At 38.1% G+C, this 16,701-nt stretch overlaps 3 protein-coding genes, 2 non-coding genes and 1 pseudogene across 8 annotated transcripts; 3 read left to right on the forward strand and 3 right to left on the reverse strand.

The window, feature by feature from the left end:
- The first annotated feature begins 16 nt into the window (after window positions 1–16).
- Window positions 17–3,648, forward strand: LOC137721336 (ubiquitin-conjugating enzyme E2 7-like). The gene is made up of 6 exons (XM_068460436.2): window positions 17–167; window positions 272–374; window positions 1,035–1,132; window positions 1,227–1,327; window positions 2,624–2,701; window positions 3,255–3,648. The coding sequence occupies exons 1-6, from the start codon at window positions 107–109 to the stop codon at window positions 3,330–3,332; spliced, it is 519 nt and encodes a 172-aa protein (XP_068316537.2). The 5' UTR covers window positions 17–106; the 3' UTR covers window positions 3,333–3,648.
- Window positions 3,649–6,769: 3,121 nt separating this feature from the next.
- On the forward strand, window positions 6,770–8,490 carry LOC137721478 (CASP-like protein 4C2). The gene is made up of 3 exons (XM_068460572.2): window positions 6,770–7,380; window positions 7,720–7,855; window positions 7,990–8,490. Exons 1-3 carry the CDS (start codon window positions 7,175–7,177, stop codon window positions 8,209–8,211), a joined length of 564 nt encoding a protein of 187 aa, XP_068316673.1. The 5' UTR covers window positions 6,770–7,174; the 3' UTR covers window positions 8,212–8,490.
- A 681-nt stretch (window positions 8,491–9,171) lies between these two features.
- Window positions 9,172–9,304, reverse strand: LOC148699052 (dolichyl-diphosphooligosaccharide--protein glycosyltransferase subunit 4A pseudogene; annotated as a pseudogene).
- Window positions 9,305–10,262: 958 nt separating this feature from the next.
- On the reverse strand, window positions 10,263–10,335 carry TRNAR-CCG (transfer RNA arginine (anticodon CCG)). Its single transcript has one exon. It is a non-coding gene; the product is annotated as a tRNA-Arg (tRNA).
- A 1,916-nt stretch (window positions 10,336–12,251) lies between these two features.
- TRNAH-GUG (transfer RNA histidin (anticodon GUG)) lies at window positions 12,252–12,323 on the reverse strand. The gene has a single exon. It is a non-coding gene; the product is annotated as a tRNA-His (tRNA).
- Window positions 12,324–12,978: 655 nt separating this feature from the next.
- On the forward strand, window positions 12,979–16,576 carry LOC137719675 (UDP-glucuronic acid decarboxylase 5). 4 transcript variants are annotated; one of them, XM_068458715.2, is made up of 13 exons: window positions 12,979–13,317; window positions 13,935–14,027; window positions 14,164–14,250; window positions 14,361–14,448; window positions 14,685–14,776; window positions 14,882–14,946; window positions 15,029–15,117; window positions 15,310–15,387; window positions 15,511–15,604; window positions 15,722–15,788; window positions 15,891–15,954; window positions 16,040–16,080; window positions 16,188–16,576. In XM_068458715.2, exons 2-13 carry the CDS (start codon window positions 13,947–13,949, stop codon window positions 16,368–16,370), a joined length of 1,029 nt encoding a protein of 342 aa, XP_068314816.2. In that variant the 5' UTR covers window positions 12,979–13,317; window positions 13,935–13,946; the 3' UTR covers window positions 16,371–16,576. The 4 variants fall into 4 exon arrangements, with proteins under 4 accessions (XP_068314816.2, XP_068314818.2, XP_068314817.2 ...); XM_068458717.2 differs by having other exon boundaries at window positions 13,119–13,317; window positions 13,938–14,027; XM_068458716.2 differs by lacking the exon at window positions 12,979–13,317 and adding an exon at window positions 13,426–13,758.
- The last annotated feature ends 125 nt before the right edge of the window (window positions 16,577–16,701 follow it).

The raw sequence follows: 16,701 nt of genomic DNA on the forward strand, positions 1-16,701 counted from the left end.
GATTCGAAAAACAAGTCGAGTACAAACTCTTAATCTCTATATGTAACAAAACCCACTCCTTCCTCTATAAAAATCCAACCCAAAATCCTCTCTCTCTGCGTTTGCCATGGCTGCGACTCCTGCTCCTGCTTCCCAAGCCAGCCTCCTCCTCCAAAAGCAACTCAAAGGTTACACCTTAACCACAATCCACATATATTTGTGTTCTCGTTTGTGAAAATTTGTTTAACTGTTTTACTCTGTTTTATTTTTTTTTCTCTGAATATTTATGTAGATCTCTGCAAAAACCCGGTTTATGGATTCTCAGCCGGTTTGGTGAACGAAGCCAACATCTTCGAATGGAGTGTCACGATTATTGGCCCACCCGACACTCTCTAGTATGTTATTCGATGTCATTCCCGTTCTTTGAAACATGGTTTTTTTCGAAATTCAGTTTATGTCTTTTGTTTTAGTGCATGTGTGTGTTCTTTTAACAAGTTGATTTTCTTTTGATATGACTATAAGGGTTTATTTGAATTCATGTGTTTAGTTTTGGGTTCTGATTATTTGATGGAATTGGTTTCAAAATTCATATCTTTTACTGTGATGATTAGATTTTGGTTTTGCTTAAAGCATGAAAATTTGATTTGAACATGATTGGATTAAGTGGTGTTTGATTTTTCGGTGTTTGGCAGATGTTACTAGAAGCTAATTAATACATTCTTTAGATAGTCAAGAAGAAAAAGTGTTTCGGATGTTTTATTTTATTTGAACATGATTGGATTAAGTGTTGTTTGATTTCTCGGTGTTCGGCAGATGTTACCAGAAGCTAATTTAATGCGTTCTTTAGATAGTGAAGACGAAAAAGAGTTTCAAATGTTTATTTGATTTTGACATGATTGGATTAAGTGTCGTTTGATTTTTCAGTGTTCGGCAGATGTTACTAGAAGCTCATTGTTGCGTTGTTTTGATAGTGAAGGCAAGAAAGGATTTCGGATTTTTTTTTTGGGAACCGAATTCTTTAATTGACCTAGTTCATTATAATTTATTTGTTGTAGTGAGGGCGGTTTCTTTAATGCCATCATGAGTTTCCCCAAGGATTATCCGTGCAACCCTCCTGTCGTGAGATTTACCTCAGAGATGTGGCACCCCAATGGTGACTGTCTTCTGTATATTGTTTCTGAAGTAACTTTTGCATATTTCCTTTCCGCCTTTAGTTCATCGTGATCAAGCTTCCATGTTTTTTGCAGTTTATGCCGATGGAAAGGTTTGTATTTCAATTCTTCATCCCCCTGGTGACGATCCAAATGGCTACGAACTTGCAACTGAGCGCTGGAATCCAGTCCATACAGTATGTACTTATTTGTCAATTTACTTTATTATTGCTCTGTGATTTGATGGTTTCACTTGTTTAGTTGTAGCCATAATCCTAAAGATTTTAGGTTGCAGTGTTGGCTTGCAAGTTGCAACTGTATTACCATTGTGTGGTTATAAGCACCGGATCAGTTACTTAGTGGATTTTGTAGTGTGGTTTCCGCTTTCTGTTTCAAGTATATAACAATGAAATATTAGAACGCTGTGCGTGTTTGGATGACATGTTGTTTCTGGATAAAGATTCGAAACTTGGAGAGTTACAGATATGTAACTGATCAAGTTTGTGTGTGTCATTAATACACTGATTATCTAATGGCAGTTATAATTGGCAGTGCAACTTGGTGGTGGCTAACTATAAGGATTGAAATGAGATCGTCACAGGACTGAATTGTACAATAGCCCTGTGGGTCTCACCCTAAGCCAGTATTGAGGTGCTTGTTCCTAAACCCTAGCACAACTCTAGTTTAGGCAAAGATTGCTTGAGTTGGGTTTGGGTTTGTTATTATATTGTGCAGTACATTTTTTTACCTGCATGATGCATTGGAAACTAGTGCATTGCTCGATTGGCAAAGTCCTAATCATTAGTCATTATTGTAATGTGCTAGCAGCTTAGCACCATGAACCTCATGTTTGTTTGCTTCCTGTTCCTTTGTCTTGAGGAGGAACCATATGAGACGAGACAAGCTTGCAGTATAGTGACAGAATCTTGAGAGTTGATGATACAGTACATATCTGAACTTTCTGTATGTTTCAATTGGGAGTGCTCAAGTGAAGAGAGTTGTGATTTAATCTTCAAGTTGTCTCTACCTAGTGTTTTAGGTGCTTATGGAAAAGTTGGCACTGGTGTCTGGGACCAACTCCATCTTTTACAAGGCAATGGAATCAGTTGTTTGAAAAGTGGGCTTGTTGCAAGTTGAAGATCTGTGACACTGACTTCGGAATGGCTGTAGGAAACCACCAGTTTTACTTCTATTGTTGTTGGAGAAGTGATGATGAAGTTGTGCCCTAAATATAGGGTACATACTGAAAGTTGTGGTGAACTCGTATAACATTTGTTTATATATGAGTCTGAGGGATGTCTTTAACTGGAGACAGTTGTGGATGTGTCTATATTATCGAATGTAAATTGTTAGTTTTGGTTATGGTTTACACACACAGACCGAATGTCCCAGGCATTTTGTTTAATATTTTATGCATCCATACTATTACATGAACGTAGTTAGCGTGTTCGTATTGTTGAGGATCTACTGACAAATTTTTTGTTTTTCTGCAGGTTGAGAGCATTGTTTTGAGTATAATCTCAATGCTTTCAAGCCCTAATGATGAATCTCCTGCGAATGTCGATGCTGCGGTAGGTGTTGTATTTTTATTGTCTTTATGTTTTGATTCCATGATCAGTTCTTTTGAGTATTTTTTGTTTGACACTACTTTGGATTGGACATTGGAGTTCAATGTTCACATATAGAACGACATGGTATAAATGCTTCGATTTTGGAAGTTAGTACTTGTTGATAACATATTTTCTGGGGCTCTTCAATAATTCCTGAACCCTACCGCTTCTTAATCGAAAAAAAGAAAATGATTGAGGACTATGCTTTACATGTATGCACTTGTTAGTCCACTTGGTTTTCTTAAAAGTAACATCTAAGCTCACAAATTAGACGTGATTTTCTTCCCAGTAAAACACATTGGACAGAAACATAGTTTAAGCAGCTTTTCCGTACATCACAATACTAGGATTCACTGTCATCCAGGCTTGTATGTATTGAATTTTAAACAGTGAAGCCATAAGTGTTGCTTCAACTGGTTCAACCGGCGATGCACATGAATGGCTTATCTTATTTACTTATATACGTTGTCGTAACTTTCTAATCCGCTGACATGTTAATTATGTGTGTTTGCAGAAACAATGGAGAGAAAGTAGGGAGGAGTTCCGGAAGAGAGTAGGGCGGTGTGTCAGAAAGTCTCAAGAAATGTTATGAGTTCATTGCATAAACTAGCTAGATATCATGCAGCCAGATATACTTCTGTTTTGTTCTGTTTGAGGAAATGGAGCTGTTTGCAACAAGACCGTGCTTGCGTCCGATGCAACTGCTGTTGCTAGCAACTGGGTTCAAGTTCCGTCTTTGAGGGTCTGTTTTTGTTAGGAATGTCTCAGACTGCAAACTGTTTTTGTTTTTGTTTTGGAAGTCTCAAACTGTTTGTTACATTTTCATATTTTCCGGTATGAAAAAAAGTAACTTCGTTTGGAAAGCCAATATGAAATCATGATTGAATGAACAAGTGAACGGTTTTCAATGTGAGTTTTGGAACCCTACCAGCCAACTTTCATGACAAAAGTAATCTATCATTGTGACGTCTCGTGTCAATTATATGTTATGTGAAGTGAAACTTACATGTCGTGTCGTGATATTGGTACGGGAGTTGCCATCAGAGATGGGACATTCCAGTCGATTACGTCTTTGAAAACTTTACCTGAATGTTGACCATGGGAAATGATGAGCATTGACAAATAATTGAAGTCTGTTAAAATCAAAAGCACTTGTTGATGTGTCCATACACAAAATAGATAAAAACATATGAAGTTGTTGAGAAATAAAAATCGAATTTGAACAAATGCTATACTCAACAAGTTATGACGAGTAAGAGTTTCATGCCTCTACCGTTTTTTTAGACCATCTTCAATCATGAAGGCTAAACGTATTCTTCAATTACGTTTTAGCTCTTCAAAAATTAAGTTCTACAGAATTCTTAAGGTTAAACTTTTTCATCTCCAATGATGTGGGGCCAAATCTTTACATCTTAACTTGTGATACACATGTAAGGGCCTGCCAAGGGGCTTAGGGGACGTTTGTTTGCCCTCACTAACTCGGACTGGACTGGACTGGACTAGCTATTAGTCCAATACTGTGTTTGTTCCATGCTGGGACTAACATTAATGAGACTAAAGGGGACTAGCATGGACAAAACCCTTCACTAAGAGGTCTTAGTGAGACCCCCCAATAACCATGAGACTAGCTAAGACTATCCTCTATTTCTCGTCCTTGTCATGCTCAACGACCACTCTCGACAGACTCCTCGTCATTGCCGGTCACCTAGATCAATCATTAACTTCCCGACTTTTTTTCAGATCCATTTCACAACCAACTTTCATATAAAATATACCAAATTGAAGCTGGGAGTGACAAGATTACGATTTTACTTGAATCGAGGCCAAAATGTGGCCGGAAAATGGCTTGGAAGTCTCGGCCTGTTTGGGCTTCTTCGAATCCATGACAAATTCGAGCATGCAAAGCTAAGATCTCGGTCCAGGGATGGTAATGAATTTTTTGGTGGTGCTAACTTCATCCAATTTAATGAGGGTTGGCCAAAAAACACATCGAAAAACCTGCAACTCGTCGGGAAAATTGGAGCCGTGAGGTTCCGTTTGAACAACGCATAGCTAGAGAGGGAGGGAGGACAGAGAAATAGAGACTGTAATCAATAAGGAGTTTGACCAGGAATGAGAAAGAGACATGAATTGAGAGGTCTGAGAGGAAAAAAAGAGAGAGAGGGTGGGATGATGAGAGAAGAGGAAAAGAGTGGGACGGAAATGGTAGGAAAAGATGGAGAAAAAGATAAGATCATAATAAAATATTAATAATTTATATATTAAATAAAATAATATTAGAATTTGTTATTATCCAGCTTCTTAGTCCAATACTGCACCAAACGCTTCACTAAGTTAGTCCAATTTAGTCTAGTCTAAGCCAGTCCAGCTTAGTCCTTGAAGCTAATCTAGTCCGAGATAGTCCGGCGCAACAAACGCCCCCTTAAGGACTTGCTATGTAGCCAGGAGGAATGGCTATGTAGCCAATCTTTGGCTAAATTCGATTCTTTTTAGCAGATTCATTGTGGTCTTTCACTAGAGATAGATTTTTCACAAATTTTAACTAAAAGTAGTCCATAGCCCTTGGCACAACGAAAACAGCCTTGGCAAAGCGGGGAAGCGCAACGGAAAGGTTGTTCCTTTGTAACTAAAAAGTTACGGGTTTAAATTGTGGAAACAGCCTCTATGCATAACAAGAGTACGACTACATACGATTGACGTTGCTCCTAACCTTTGCAAAGCAGTGAGCCTTGTTAGCTTGAGTTCGCCCTTTTTTTTTAAGTCTATGCACTTGGCTGTAGATGGCCTTATATCTTTCTTTTTAGTGACCTATAGAAACAATGTGGGACAAAATCTTAATTGATGTGGCAAGAAGGTTTGTCAGTCTGTCACTTATAATACCCCGTCATTCCCATGCTTGTATCTAAAAGCGAACAAACAATTACTCGCATAATAACCGGAGTAGGATTCTCTCCCCTCCTATTCCTATCATCTCCCCTCCCCTCTTCTCACACTTTGTTTTCTGTCTTATTATCTCTATAAAAAAAATTCATATAAGATATTGATGTGGCTTAACCGTAACCGTATAAGAAGGAAAGAAAATGGAAGAAAGATTAGGATGGGAGATAATTCTCCTTCATAATAACCATGTAGCCTGAGAGATATGGAATCACAGATTTCTTGACAAAGGGAAGAATGTCAGAGACGACACCTGAGTGGTGGTGACAGATGATAGATGGTATGGAGAAAGAAAAAAAATCATGAGAAAAATGGTGTCCGTCTCGAATTTAAAGATGGTCACGGGATTTCCATGGATGTCTTTAGGTTTTCTGGTTGCAATTGCATGCTACAATGATGAAGGATTGGATTTGGTTTGATTTGAAAATATTTGTATGTGAAACTGTAAAAATATTGGTTGCAGTGGGCTGGGAAGATTATATTCTCTGAATTAATGTGAAAATCGACTAACTACTCATATTTTGTGATGGAAAAAAAGAAGAAGAGAAAAATCTCCTTTAGAGATGATAAGTTGTAATATGATCTTAATTTAATCACGCACTATTATTCGGTATAACTTTTTTGCTTGGTTAAATGAGTTTCTGACATTCAAAAACGACTTTCTGACTGAATCTGGTAGAAGAACTTCCAAGTCCTTCTTGAATAAGCACTTGTAGGTGCTTCTTAAAGAGCACTTGAGATTTAATAAACAAATTTGAATGTTTTTCTAAGCGCTTTGAGTAAAAATATTTCTTACAAAAAAAACCTCAAACGAGCCTCGTGTAATGGACTTTGGTTACTAAACACAACAATATTTTGAGAATAGTAGGTAAGTCCTCCTCTATATGAGAACAACTTATACGATACATATATCATGTTACACAATATGATGTATTCCATTTTAAATAAATAAAGACGTGTACACATTCTTATTTTATTGACATGAGACATTCCCGTAACAACGTATCTATATTATTAAGTATGGATAGAGACCCCAAAACCAAAAGGATAGTTATGAAGAAAAGTAAAACCAAAAAGGAGAGAAAAGAGGAAACAAAGAATAGAGGGAAAGTAAAAGCAAAGCTTGAAAGCCCCCTACATTACACCACTGCCCCACCCACACACTCTTCCTGCCTCCCTCCTTCCTCCTTCCTCCTTCTGCTTCCTGTCTCTCATGTCTCCCTGCTACTCTCTCTCTCTCTCTCTCTCTCTCTCTCTCTCTCTCTCTCTCAAACACATCCTTTTTAGCTTTTCTTAGCTTTCTCTCTCTCTCTCTCTCTCAAACTTTCCCTCTCATTTTTTTATCCTCTCTTTTCACTCATCGCCTTTCTCCACCCGTGACTCCTCTCCTCATCACCACCAATTTCTTCCCCTCATGATTTCGCCCCCTCAAAAATCTCCCACTCTCCTCCTCCAGCAGCACCAGCAACCCGGCAAATCAACCCCAACACAGCCGCCATGCGCTCTCCTCAGCCTCACCGCAACGGCGGCGACAATCCCTTCCACTCCACCGTCTCGCTCCGGAAGCTGAGGCGCTTCAACTACCTCATCCTCGTCTTCCGACTCGCCTCCTTCAGCTCCTCCCTCGCTTCCTTCGTCTTCATGCTCTCCACCTCTCGTGCCGCTGCCAACTCCCCCCGCTGGTACCACTTCGACGCCTTCAGGTACCAATTTCACTCTTACCTCCAATTTTCTTCCTAAATTTCGCTCTGTTTGTCTGGTCGCTGAGAAAATGCAGTGGAGTCGAAATTACGAAAAAAGTTTGAATTTTTTAAAAATTTATGGCGCTATTCGGCTCAATTTTCGAAATTCCTTCAAAGTTGAAACTTTTAACCTTTATTCGTCCTCTAAATCAAGGAAACAATTGTTTGACCCAAAAAAAAAAAAAAACAAGCAAACAATTGGAATTTGTTTTTGGTTCGATTTTCCAGCACTTTCTGAGTAACCAAACAGCCAGATATTTTCCACCAGAGAAACTGATTGGGTCAAATTGGAAAGAACAGATTCGTAGTGGGAGCGAATGCAATAGTGGCGCTCTACTCTCTCTTCGAAATGGTGGCTTCCGTCTGGGAAATTTCCAGAGAATCCACTCTCTTCGCCGAGGTCGTCCAGCTCTGGTTCGACTTCGGCCACGACCAGGTCCTCCATTTTCTCACTCTTCCCTCTCTCTCTCTAACTATTTTAATTAACTTTTAAAAATACAGTTAAGCTTAAAATTAATTAATTAGTTAAATTAAAGAAAAAGGATTAACGAGAGAGGCGCGATCGTGTAGGCGTTCGCGTACCTGTTGCTGTCTGCAGACTCGGCGGGAACGGCGTTGGCGAGGGTTTTAAAAGGGATGGACACGTGTAAGGCGTGGAACGCGTTCTGCATACAGGTGGACATCTCGATCGCGTTGGGCTTTGTGGGGTTCCTGTTCCTGGGCTTCTCATCTCTCCTCTCGGGCTTTCGGATCGCCTGCTTCATCATCAAGGGATCTCGTTTTCATCTTTAGAGAGAGAAAGAGACACAGAGAGAGAGAGAGAGAGAGAGAGAGAGAGAAGAAACAGAGGGAATATTTGGTGGGTGGAGGTGTTGATGTTTTACTGTGCGGCCGTAGTCTGATTTTCAGACGGGATTGACTGATGATGTGATGGAGATAAGAGGTGTGGGCCCTGCGGATGTAGCTTATTTTTCTTTGTGTGTGTTTGTTTGCGTGACGACGACGTATTGTGTATAGGAGAATCATGAATTCTTTATGCATTGCTAGCTACTACTTAATTTTTGCTTAGCATTCTTTCAATGTGCAAAGCTATAGTTACAAGTTATGTTAGAATTTATCAAAAAATTTAAATCGGTTTTACGAATTTCTACAAAACATCACCAAGATTCAAAAGACTAATTTTTATGGTGAACCACTACTTGTGAATGTTTTAGTGGAGAAATACTAGAGTAAAAAAAAACTCGTGTCATACCATGCATTAGATCGTAACGCACACAAAAGAGCAACGAGTGGCATGGGACGAATTTCGCTACACAAGAATCTTTGTTTGGATGATTATGAGTCATTGATATATTGTGGAATCTGCCTCCATCAACCCATAATCGCTCATGCACTAGTGAGACCAAGCGTTTATGTTCTTTGGATCAACAACTTACAACGTGAAGATACGGGTCGGACTAACCACATGCTCGTTTGATGGCTTGGTCTGGACTAAATCAATTAAAATTAGTCAACAGTCTAACATATTGTGTCTTAAAAGTCCTACCACGAGAGGTAGACTCTACAAAACTCACTTGAACTCAACTATTCCAGCCACCAAAATGTACACAAGTGTTGTTCGCGTAGAGAATCGATTTTCGCTTCATTGAGCACCAAAATTGAAGGCTTTAGGTATAGTAACAAAATTGAAATGCTACATTGTATCATCTATGTTTTTTTTCTTGGGGTGCCATATGGGGTCTCTCCATAAACACACACAAAACTCAGTTTGTCAGTTGCCCTCGTAGTTCGGGTCGGCCGTCACGTAATGATAAACAATCAGTAGAAAAAATATGAACATGCCAAGTAAGTTGGCATAAATCTCCAGGCCTTCATCGTCAATCATCTGTCCAAAAACGAATACAATCGAATGAATTAGTATCTCACTACAAAGTGTCATTCTTTCTTCAATGCACATTTTCATGCTTTCCAGCACAATCTGTTGCACACAAATACACCAATAATCTCTGGATATTGAACGTAAACGCCGTCTAGTAGCGCTGTAACAAACAGAAAATTTCTAAGGTTTCCACAACAAATCATGACCGCCAGAAATACAAACGCAAGGTTAGGAGTATGAATCTACGAACGCCCATTACACAAAGATATACAAACCAAATGAGGTCGGAGAACTGATTGCATATCTACATAAAACTTGATAGGGTACAAAAAGGAACTACGCCTCACAGAAACCTCAGACCACGACGAGCAGAAGCATCTTTGATCACTGGGAATACATTCTTCTATCGGGTTTCTTTTTCGAGAATAAATCCAATCATATCCTCTCGTGTATTATCCTTCTATATGTTACACGTTTGAATAATTCCATGCAGAGTGGATTCCTACAGTCGTAACTGATCCCGACCACAAAACCCCTCCGTGTCCAGCTTAGATATGGCACGTAAGATCCACGAAACCCCTCCCATCCTCGGTTGACATTCCCGCGATCTTTTCTCTTTAACGAGCATCAACACGTCCAGAGTACCGCTGTCTCCGGATACCTTATTGCTGTGGCATCGTTGTTGATGGAGCTAAAGCATATTTTCAATGTGACATTATCCATATCCAGAATAATTTGGTGGCAACCAGAATCTCATATCAAACATTTTATCTTCCATTTCCTTAAAATATAAGAACTACCGTAATCTCCGATCCTCGAAAGTATACGAATCACAGAGAGTTATGTCACTTGTCAGCAGTACTTAGCAATGTCTTTGTCCAATTTTTCTACCCAGTATCCAAAACCCTTCACAGAGAAGGAAAAAATAAATAAAACAGAAATTGGGAAATGCATAAGGGGGGAACGATCGCAGTGGGATTCGAACCCACGACCTTTAGATCCGGAGTTTAATGCGATATCCACTCCGCTATGCGATCATCACGTGTTCAGGTCAAAGCAAACGCTTTTCTATAAATACATTTCTCAAGCAGAAAAAGATGGGATAAAAAAACACCGAACGTCTAGGGTTTTACACTGACAATGACAAACACAGACAAATCGCGATTGCAGAATACATGCTCGAAAATAATTACGATCCAAAAAGTGGAAACCGTCAGAAACGTTACATCTATGATCTGCATTGGAGAGAAAGAGAGACGGTACCTTCAATGGCGAAGGTCGAATGCGAAAACGCCAGAAGCAGCAGCGAGGAGATGTTCAATGTCAAAGAGCTTTGAATTGTAGCCGAAACGAAACGATAGTAAGTGGAGCAAGAAGAACCGCCTTTTATCGCCATTTCGTTCCAACCCGAAACAGCAAAATAAGTCAATTTTCCATTGTCCGTGAGGAGCGTTAAAAATGTTTCTACGGTTTTCTTTCTTTTATTGAAGTTTTAATGTTAATGGTCAAATTTTGTGACTGTTCTTCGTCAATGCCTAGTATTGAGTTTTAAGAAATATTAATAACAAAAACCACGATAAGTGATCCGGTAGTAAGAGCGCAATCTGCTACTCTTCAATAAACAAAAATAATGTGGAAGGTTTCAGGTTCAATTTTCCTAGCTGATGAGTCGGCTTGACTGTGGTCAGTGACAGGATGAAATTTTCTATAACTTCTCCGTCCGAAAAGGATGGATAATCGTGATTTGCAACAGGTTGTCTTCCTTTTAAAACAAAGAAAAATATTAGTAAAAAAGATCCACAAAGTTATGAAAATGAAATCAAACAGTAGACATGTAGCACTGAATGTTAGTTACAATTGAAGCCACCCTCTTTTGTAATGAAATTAATTCGATAGTTATCAGCTACGGAAACTTGCATAATCCCTTGAAAGATTCAATTGTGAGTTATTGTTTAGAAGGAATTATTTTGATTAATGGCATTGATAAGGGACTATAGTGAAACTTTTATAGTTATTTGAAATGTCTTAATTAATCTCGACATAAGAGCATCTTTAAAAGAGACGTTAAATTCAAAACATCAAATTTAAATTTAATGGCTGACTTGATAATTTGGCATATTGTCAATATTTTTCTTCCACTCGATATGCCAAAATTTATTGTTTCATTATGTTTTTTTTAACAAAAATAATAAAAGTTGAGTTGTTGTTGGTTTAAAAATAATAAAATAATGGATTTGGATCCTCTCCTGAGCTTAGGAGGCTGAGCCTCCTAAGCAAAGCACACGGGGGATTGGATTTTGATCAAACGGCTACAATTTTTATAACTTTTAGAGGCCCCTCCTGTTTGTAGTCGTTGGATCAAAATCTAACGGCCCGTGTGCTTTGCTCAGGAGGCTCAACCTCCTAAGCTCAAGAGAATATCCAAATCCACTTAAATATGCTAACATTTAAGGTAAGGCAAGTGGAATGTCTTAGGAATTAGTAAAAATCAAATTTGAAGGCAATTTCATATTTGACATATCTTTGTTCATGTTAGCTTAGCCTTCCTTTTCATGTCATCTTTGATATCTCAGTTGGAATAAATGGTACATCATTTATTATTGTTATGTGTCTATGTAGCATTTTTGACATCTGCTTTAAAGGTGTGTCTAGTTAGGATCCTAATTATGTGGAGACATGGTCTAAACATGTTGTTTGCAAATTTGTAATTGAAATTGAATGCCTAGAACGAACCAAGTTGATCTATCCATCATCACATATTTTCTCGTGACGTTATTCACACATCAATCTGAATTTTGAATTGTCAGATCAAATATATTAAAGAAAATTAATGAGCAAAAATAAAAAAAATATTAAAAAAAAAAAAAAATATGTGTGAATAGCAATACTCTTCTCTCATATGGTTTTCTAGAAACCATAAAATATTGGTAAAAATAAAAGCTTAAAACTAAAGTGTGGCTGCTGGGATTCGAGCCCAGGTCTCCACGGCCACAACGTGGAATTCTTACCACTAAACTACAGCCACTAGGTTGGCTGTTTCCGCCCCAAAATATATATATATATATATATATTTCTCGTAGAAAATTAGTTTTGGTTCTCTTTTATTTTTTGACAATTGTTTTGGTCGTCCGATGAAGAACGATTGCAAGCTAATCAAGCGTTGGATCTGACACAGCGGATAACCATTTTGAGAAGTAAGGTTCTCTTCCTTTTTAATCACATCTCCTCCTCTGTCTTCTCTTATTCTTATTTTTATTTTATTATTTTTATATAAAAATCAATGTAAAATATTGACGTGATTTAATTTTAATCGTTTAAATAAATAAAAAATAATGAGAAATAAATTAGGAGACGAGAGAATCATTATTCTGAACTGTCACGGACTTTCCCTATACGTCACCTTAACCCTTACAATTTTATCTCTATCTGACGTGGCATATTAAATTTTTACTCTCATTGTACTTCCAAGTTTATTAGGAGTTGATTGGTGAAACATACGATGGTTATCGGAGAAAGGATGAAATATTTATGTGAATTTTTCCGTACCAAAAGATACCACGACAGAACCACCAGCTAGTATTCTATTAAAAGAAAAAAAAATTGTAATTCATCGAGTAAAAATCTAATGACAAAACCAAAAACATTAAAGTAAAATACTTTCGACCGAAGAAGTCTTTTTTAGATAATTAGAATAAACTTTTAGTACAAAAAGAAAAGCTCGAGGTTTATCTAAAAAATATATATATATTATTAACGTTTCAAAAATCTTAATTTACACCCATCTTGTATTAAAACTACATCATCCGTGACAGTGATTTCTGCAATTTCCAAAAATCTTCCGAACAACCGCGAATTTCGGTGACCACTCGAACACAAACACATCGTACCTTTGAGGTTCCTTCCGCTTCCATGCAGTCTAGGAAATAATAAACATCAAAAACAAAAAATTTCACACCTTTGAGGTTCCTTCCGATTCACTGACAAAGAGAAAAGCTCCAGTCTTTTTCTATTTTTCTGAGGTATTTTACATCGATTTTTACCACCCATTTATTGTTTTTGGGTATTTTTTGATTTGTTGGGGTGAAAATATTTGTTGGGCTTGTGTGAGATTTGGATTTTGCAGATCTGGGAATTATAGTTGTGGGGTTCTAGTTTTGAAGAATGCTTTCGATGACTACCTACTTTGATTGTTTTTGAAGCATCCTCTCATCTCTCTCTCTCTCTCTCTCCCTCTCTCTCTCTCTCTCTCTCTCTTCAGTTGGTAGAGTTTGGTGCTAAATTAAGATAATTTTCCCTTTTTGGTGATTAATTCCAAATATTTGTTTATTTGTTTGTTTGTTTTTAATTAATTTTCACACCATTGCATTCTGTATATAAATGCTCTCCCACATTATCTCAAAACACACTTTCACTAAATAATAATAGCTTGAGGAATTGGGAATTTTGCTCTCAAAATCCAGGTGATCTGAGCTTGATGATTTGTTTTGCGAATTTTTCTTTTGGATTATGGTTTTTGGATGTTAAATTTTGCCTCTTTATTTTATGTCAAGTTTCGAATTTTTTTTTCGAATCGGAATATGTTGGTGTGTTGTGAGTTTGATCTGAAATGTGGAAGGTTTGATTGTTTGTGGTGCAGAAGTTTTAACAGATGGCTACAAATGGGGATAAGCAAAGTACTCCAAAGCCACCTCCAAGCCCCTCTCCTTTGAGAAATGCCAAGTTTTTCCAGGTAGCATCTCTACTCAATTGGTTTCGTTGTTGTTTTCGACTGTTTTAATCAGTAGAGTCTGTTACTGATCCACCGCGATTAGTGCTGTTTTCGTGACAATGTTCGTATATTCAAGTTTTGATTCATCTGTTGGCAGGCCAATATGAGAATTTTGGTTACTGGAGGAGCCGGATTTATTGGCTCTCACCTAGTGGACAAATTGATGGAAAACGAAAAGAATGAGGTGGGATTCTATTGTCTATAAAAAGAGTTGGAATTTGCGTTGGAAGCAGTCGGAGTGTTTATGTTTCTCCAACATATTTGATATGATTAATTATGGTGTTTTGTTTTCAGGTGATTGTTGCGGATAATTACTTCACTGGCTCCAAGGACAACCTGAAGAAATGGATCGGTCATCCAAGATTTGAACTCATTCGTCATGGTATGTCTTTTAAGCTGTGTATTCAGTATGAGAAACAAAATGAAGCTTCTTGTGTGTGTGCGCGTGCGTGTGTCTGCATTATAGTTTTAAAATATTTTTCTTCATATTGGCGTAATTTAGTACTTTGTATCCCATTATGCTTAAACAATGTCCTATTGTAGACATAAAAACAAGTTTAGATTTCGTAATTATCTTTACTTTGTTTAAATGGTAATATTATTTTTTCTTTCGTGCAGATGTCACAGAGCCTCTGCTAATTGAGGTTGATCAAATATACCATCTTGCCTGTCCTGCTTCTCCGATCTTCTACAAGCACAATCCTGTAAAGGTATGTCTAACAGTGTTTCATGTGTGTTTGAGAAAAAGTGAAGAATCGAAGATAGTGTTAACGGGAACTAAGATTACAGTGGCGAAATACCTTCTTGTGTAACAGACAATAAAGACAAATGTGATCGGTACATTGAACATGCTGGGACTTGCCAAGCGAGTCGGAGCAAGGTTTGATACTGTCATTATGTCTTCCTTGATTTATCCATCTTCCGATGTCTTTATCTTTTCTCATGGTATGAAATTTATTCAGGATTTTGCTTACATCTACTTCCGAGGTGTACGGAGATCCTCTTATTCACCCCCAGACTGAGAGCTACTGGGGAAATGTGAACCCCATTGGTATGCCCTTGTCTATTGGAGTTTCGTCTCATCAATTGTAATCTGCTTTATCCCGAGACATAATGTGATCTATGCTTTCTCATGCCCTCTTTACAACTATATTAAACGATTTCTGTAATGGAAACATTCAATTTGGACTAACTCGAGAGTCGTGGCGCATATTTATTGCTTGTGTTTGTAAACATATAACAGGAGTTAGGAGTTGCTATGATGAGGGAAAGCGAGTTGCTGAAACCTTGATGTTTGATTATCACAGGCAGCATGGCATAGGTCCGCTCTCCCTTCCTTTTTCTATTCCTTTAATGCTTCCTTTTTGTTTGAGATTGTTGTCGAGACATGAATTGCTTCAACTTGTTTTTCTTTGTTCTCTTGCTAAATAACGGTCCTTCGCAGAGATAAGGATTGCTAGGATCTTCAACACTTATGGGCCTCGCATGAATATTGATGATGGTCGTGTTGTCAGTAATTTCATCGCCCAAGCTATCCGGTAAGTTCTACTGAACATTTTGGTCCTCTACACCTATCAGAGGCTCACAACCAGTGGAGTTTTCACGTTGTTTGCACTGCTGATGTAATGCTTAAATATTTGTGCCTATTTCTGTAGTAATGATCCCTTGACTGTTCAAGCGCCTGGGACTCAGACGCGGAGTTTCTGCTATGTGTCTGACATGGTAAGGACGATTTTATTATTTTACTTCATGTTCATGCGGACAATTAATTTGTCTCCATCAGGTGTTTATACAACAAGTTAATCCTACATTTTAATCCTGAAGGTTGATGGCCTCATTCGACTTATGCAAGGAGACAACACAGGACCGATCAACATTGGCAATCCAGGTTATTATTCGAAGTCTGAGTAACAGGGAGGCAATTTAGCTTTGTAGCATTATTTCGTGGACACTATTAACACTTCCATTTTCAGGTGAATTTACAATGCTTGAACTTGCAGAGAATGTCAAGGAGGTAAGTTTGTATTCCTTCTCGAGAACCCGAACTTCCAATAGTCTTCAAACTGCTTATTACCATGAACTTTATACGGGTAACTGATTACTTGATCATGTGACTTGCAGCTTATCAATCCTAAGTTAGAGATCATAATGGTTGAAAACACACCCGATGATCCTCGCCAGAGGAAGCCTGACATCTCGAAAGCAAAGGAGCTGCTGGGATGGGAACCAAAGGTTAAGTTGCGCGATGGTCTTCCCCTCATGGAGGATGATTTCCGCGCAAGACTTGGCGTCCTCAAAAGTTAGTCGACGGTGTAGCATAGAATGTGAGGGGTGGCGGCGCATTTTTGTAGATTTGCTTGCCTCCACCGTGTGATACATCTTCATTCCATATGTTTCTCTAGTAGATGAATAAGTGGTTTTACTATTTTGTTTTTGTGACGATTTTACTTGGAACAATTTGGATGGTATTTGAGAGTTTCATATCAAGAAGCTTTACTTTTTCCATAACATTTAGCGGCCTTTTTTCTTTGTTGTTGGTTCCCCCTCTTGTTCCTGCCTCTCCCTCTTACAGAAATAAGGTGGAACTCTGTGGGATGACGCGGAGAAAATTATGGGTAGGGCTGACGAATGGCAT

The sequence above is a fragment of the Pyrus communis genome, chromosome 1 (assembly GCF_041283825.1).
Source record: "Pyrus communis isolate YQ-2024b chromosome 1, ASM4128382v1, whole genome shotgun sequence".
In the NCBI taxonomy this organism is placed as follows: Eukaryota; Viridiplantae; Streptophyta; class Magnoliopsida; order Rosales; family Rosaceae; genus Pyrus; species Pyrus communis.

What these genes read in the sequence shown, in the direction of transcription:
- LOC137719675 (XM_068458715.2), top strand. Translation starts at nt 13,947, where the DNA reads ATGGCTACAAATGGGGATAAGCAAAGTACTCCAAAGCCACCTCCAAGC. An exon ending in ATTTGAACTCATTCGTCATG is followed by an intron (nt 14,449 to 14,684) that starts GTATGTCTTTTA and finishes TCTTTCGTGCAG; the next exon opens with ATGTCACAGAGCCTCTGCTA. An exon ending in TCACAGGCAGCATGGCATAG is followed by an intron (nt 15,388 to 15,510) that starts GTCCGCTCTCCC and finishes GGTCCTTCGCAG; the next exon opens with AGATAAGGATTGCTAGGATC.
- LOC137721478 (XM_068460572.2), top strand. Translation starts at nt 7,175, where the DNA reads ATGCGCTCTCCTCAGCCTCACCGCAACGGCGGCGACAATCCCTTCCAC. An exon ending in TACCACTTCGACGCCTTCAG is followed by an intron (nt 7,381 to 7,719) that starts GTACCAATTTCA and finishes TGGAAAGAACAG; the next exon opens with ATTCGTAGTGGGAGCGAATG. An exon ending in TCGACTTCGGCCACGACCAG is followed by an intron (nt 7,856 to 7,989) that starts GTCCTCCATTTT and finishes GCGATCGTGTAG; the next exon opens with GCGTTCGCGTACCTGTTGCT.
- LOC137721336 (XM_068460436.2), top strand. Translation starts at nt 107, where the DNA reads ATGGCTGCGACTCCTGCTCCTGCTTCCCAAGCCAGCCTCCTCCTCCAA. An exon ending in CCTCCAAAAGCAACTCAAAG is followed by an intron (nt 168 to 271) that starts GTTACACCTTAA and finishes ATATTTATGTAG; the next exon opens with ATCTCTGCAAAAACCCGGTT. An exon ending in GGCCCACCCGACACTCTCTA is followed by an intron (nt 375 to 1,034) that starts GTATGTTATTCG and finishes TATTTGTTGTAG; the next exon opens with TGAGGGCGGTTTCTTTAATG.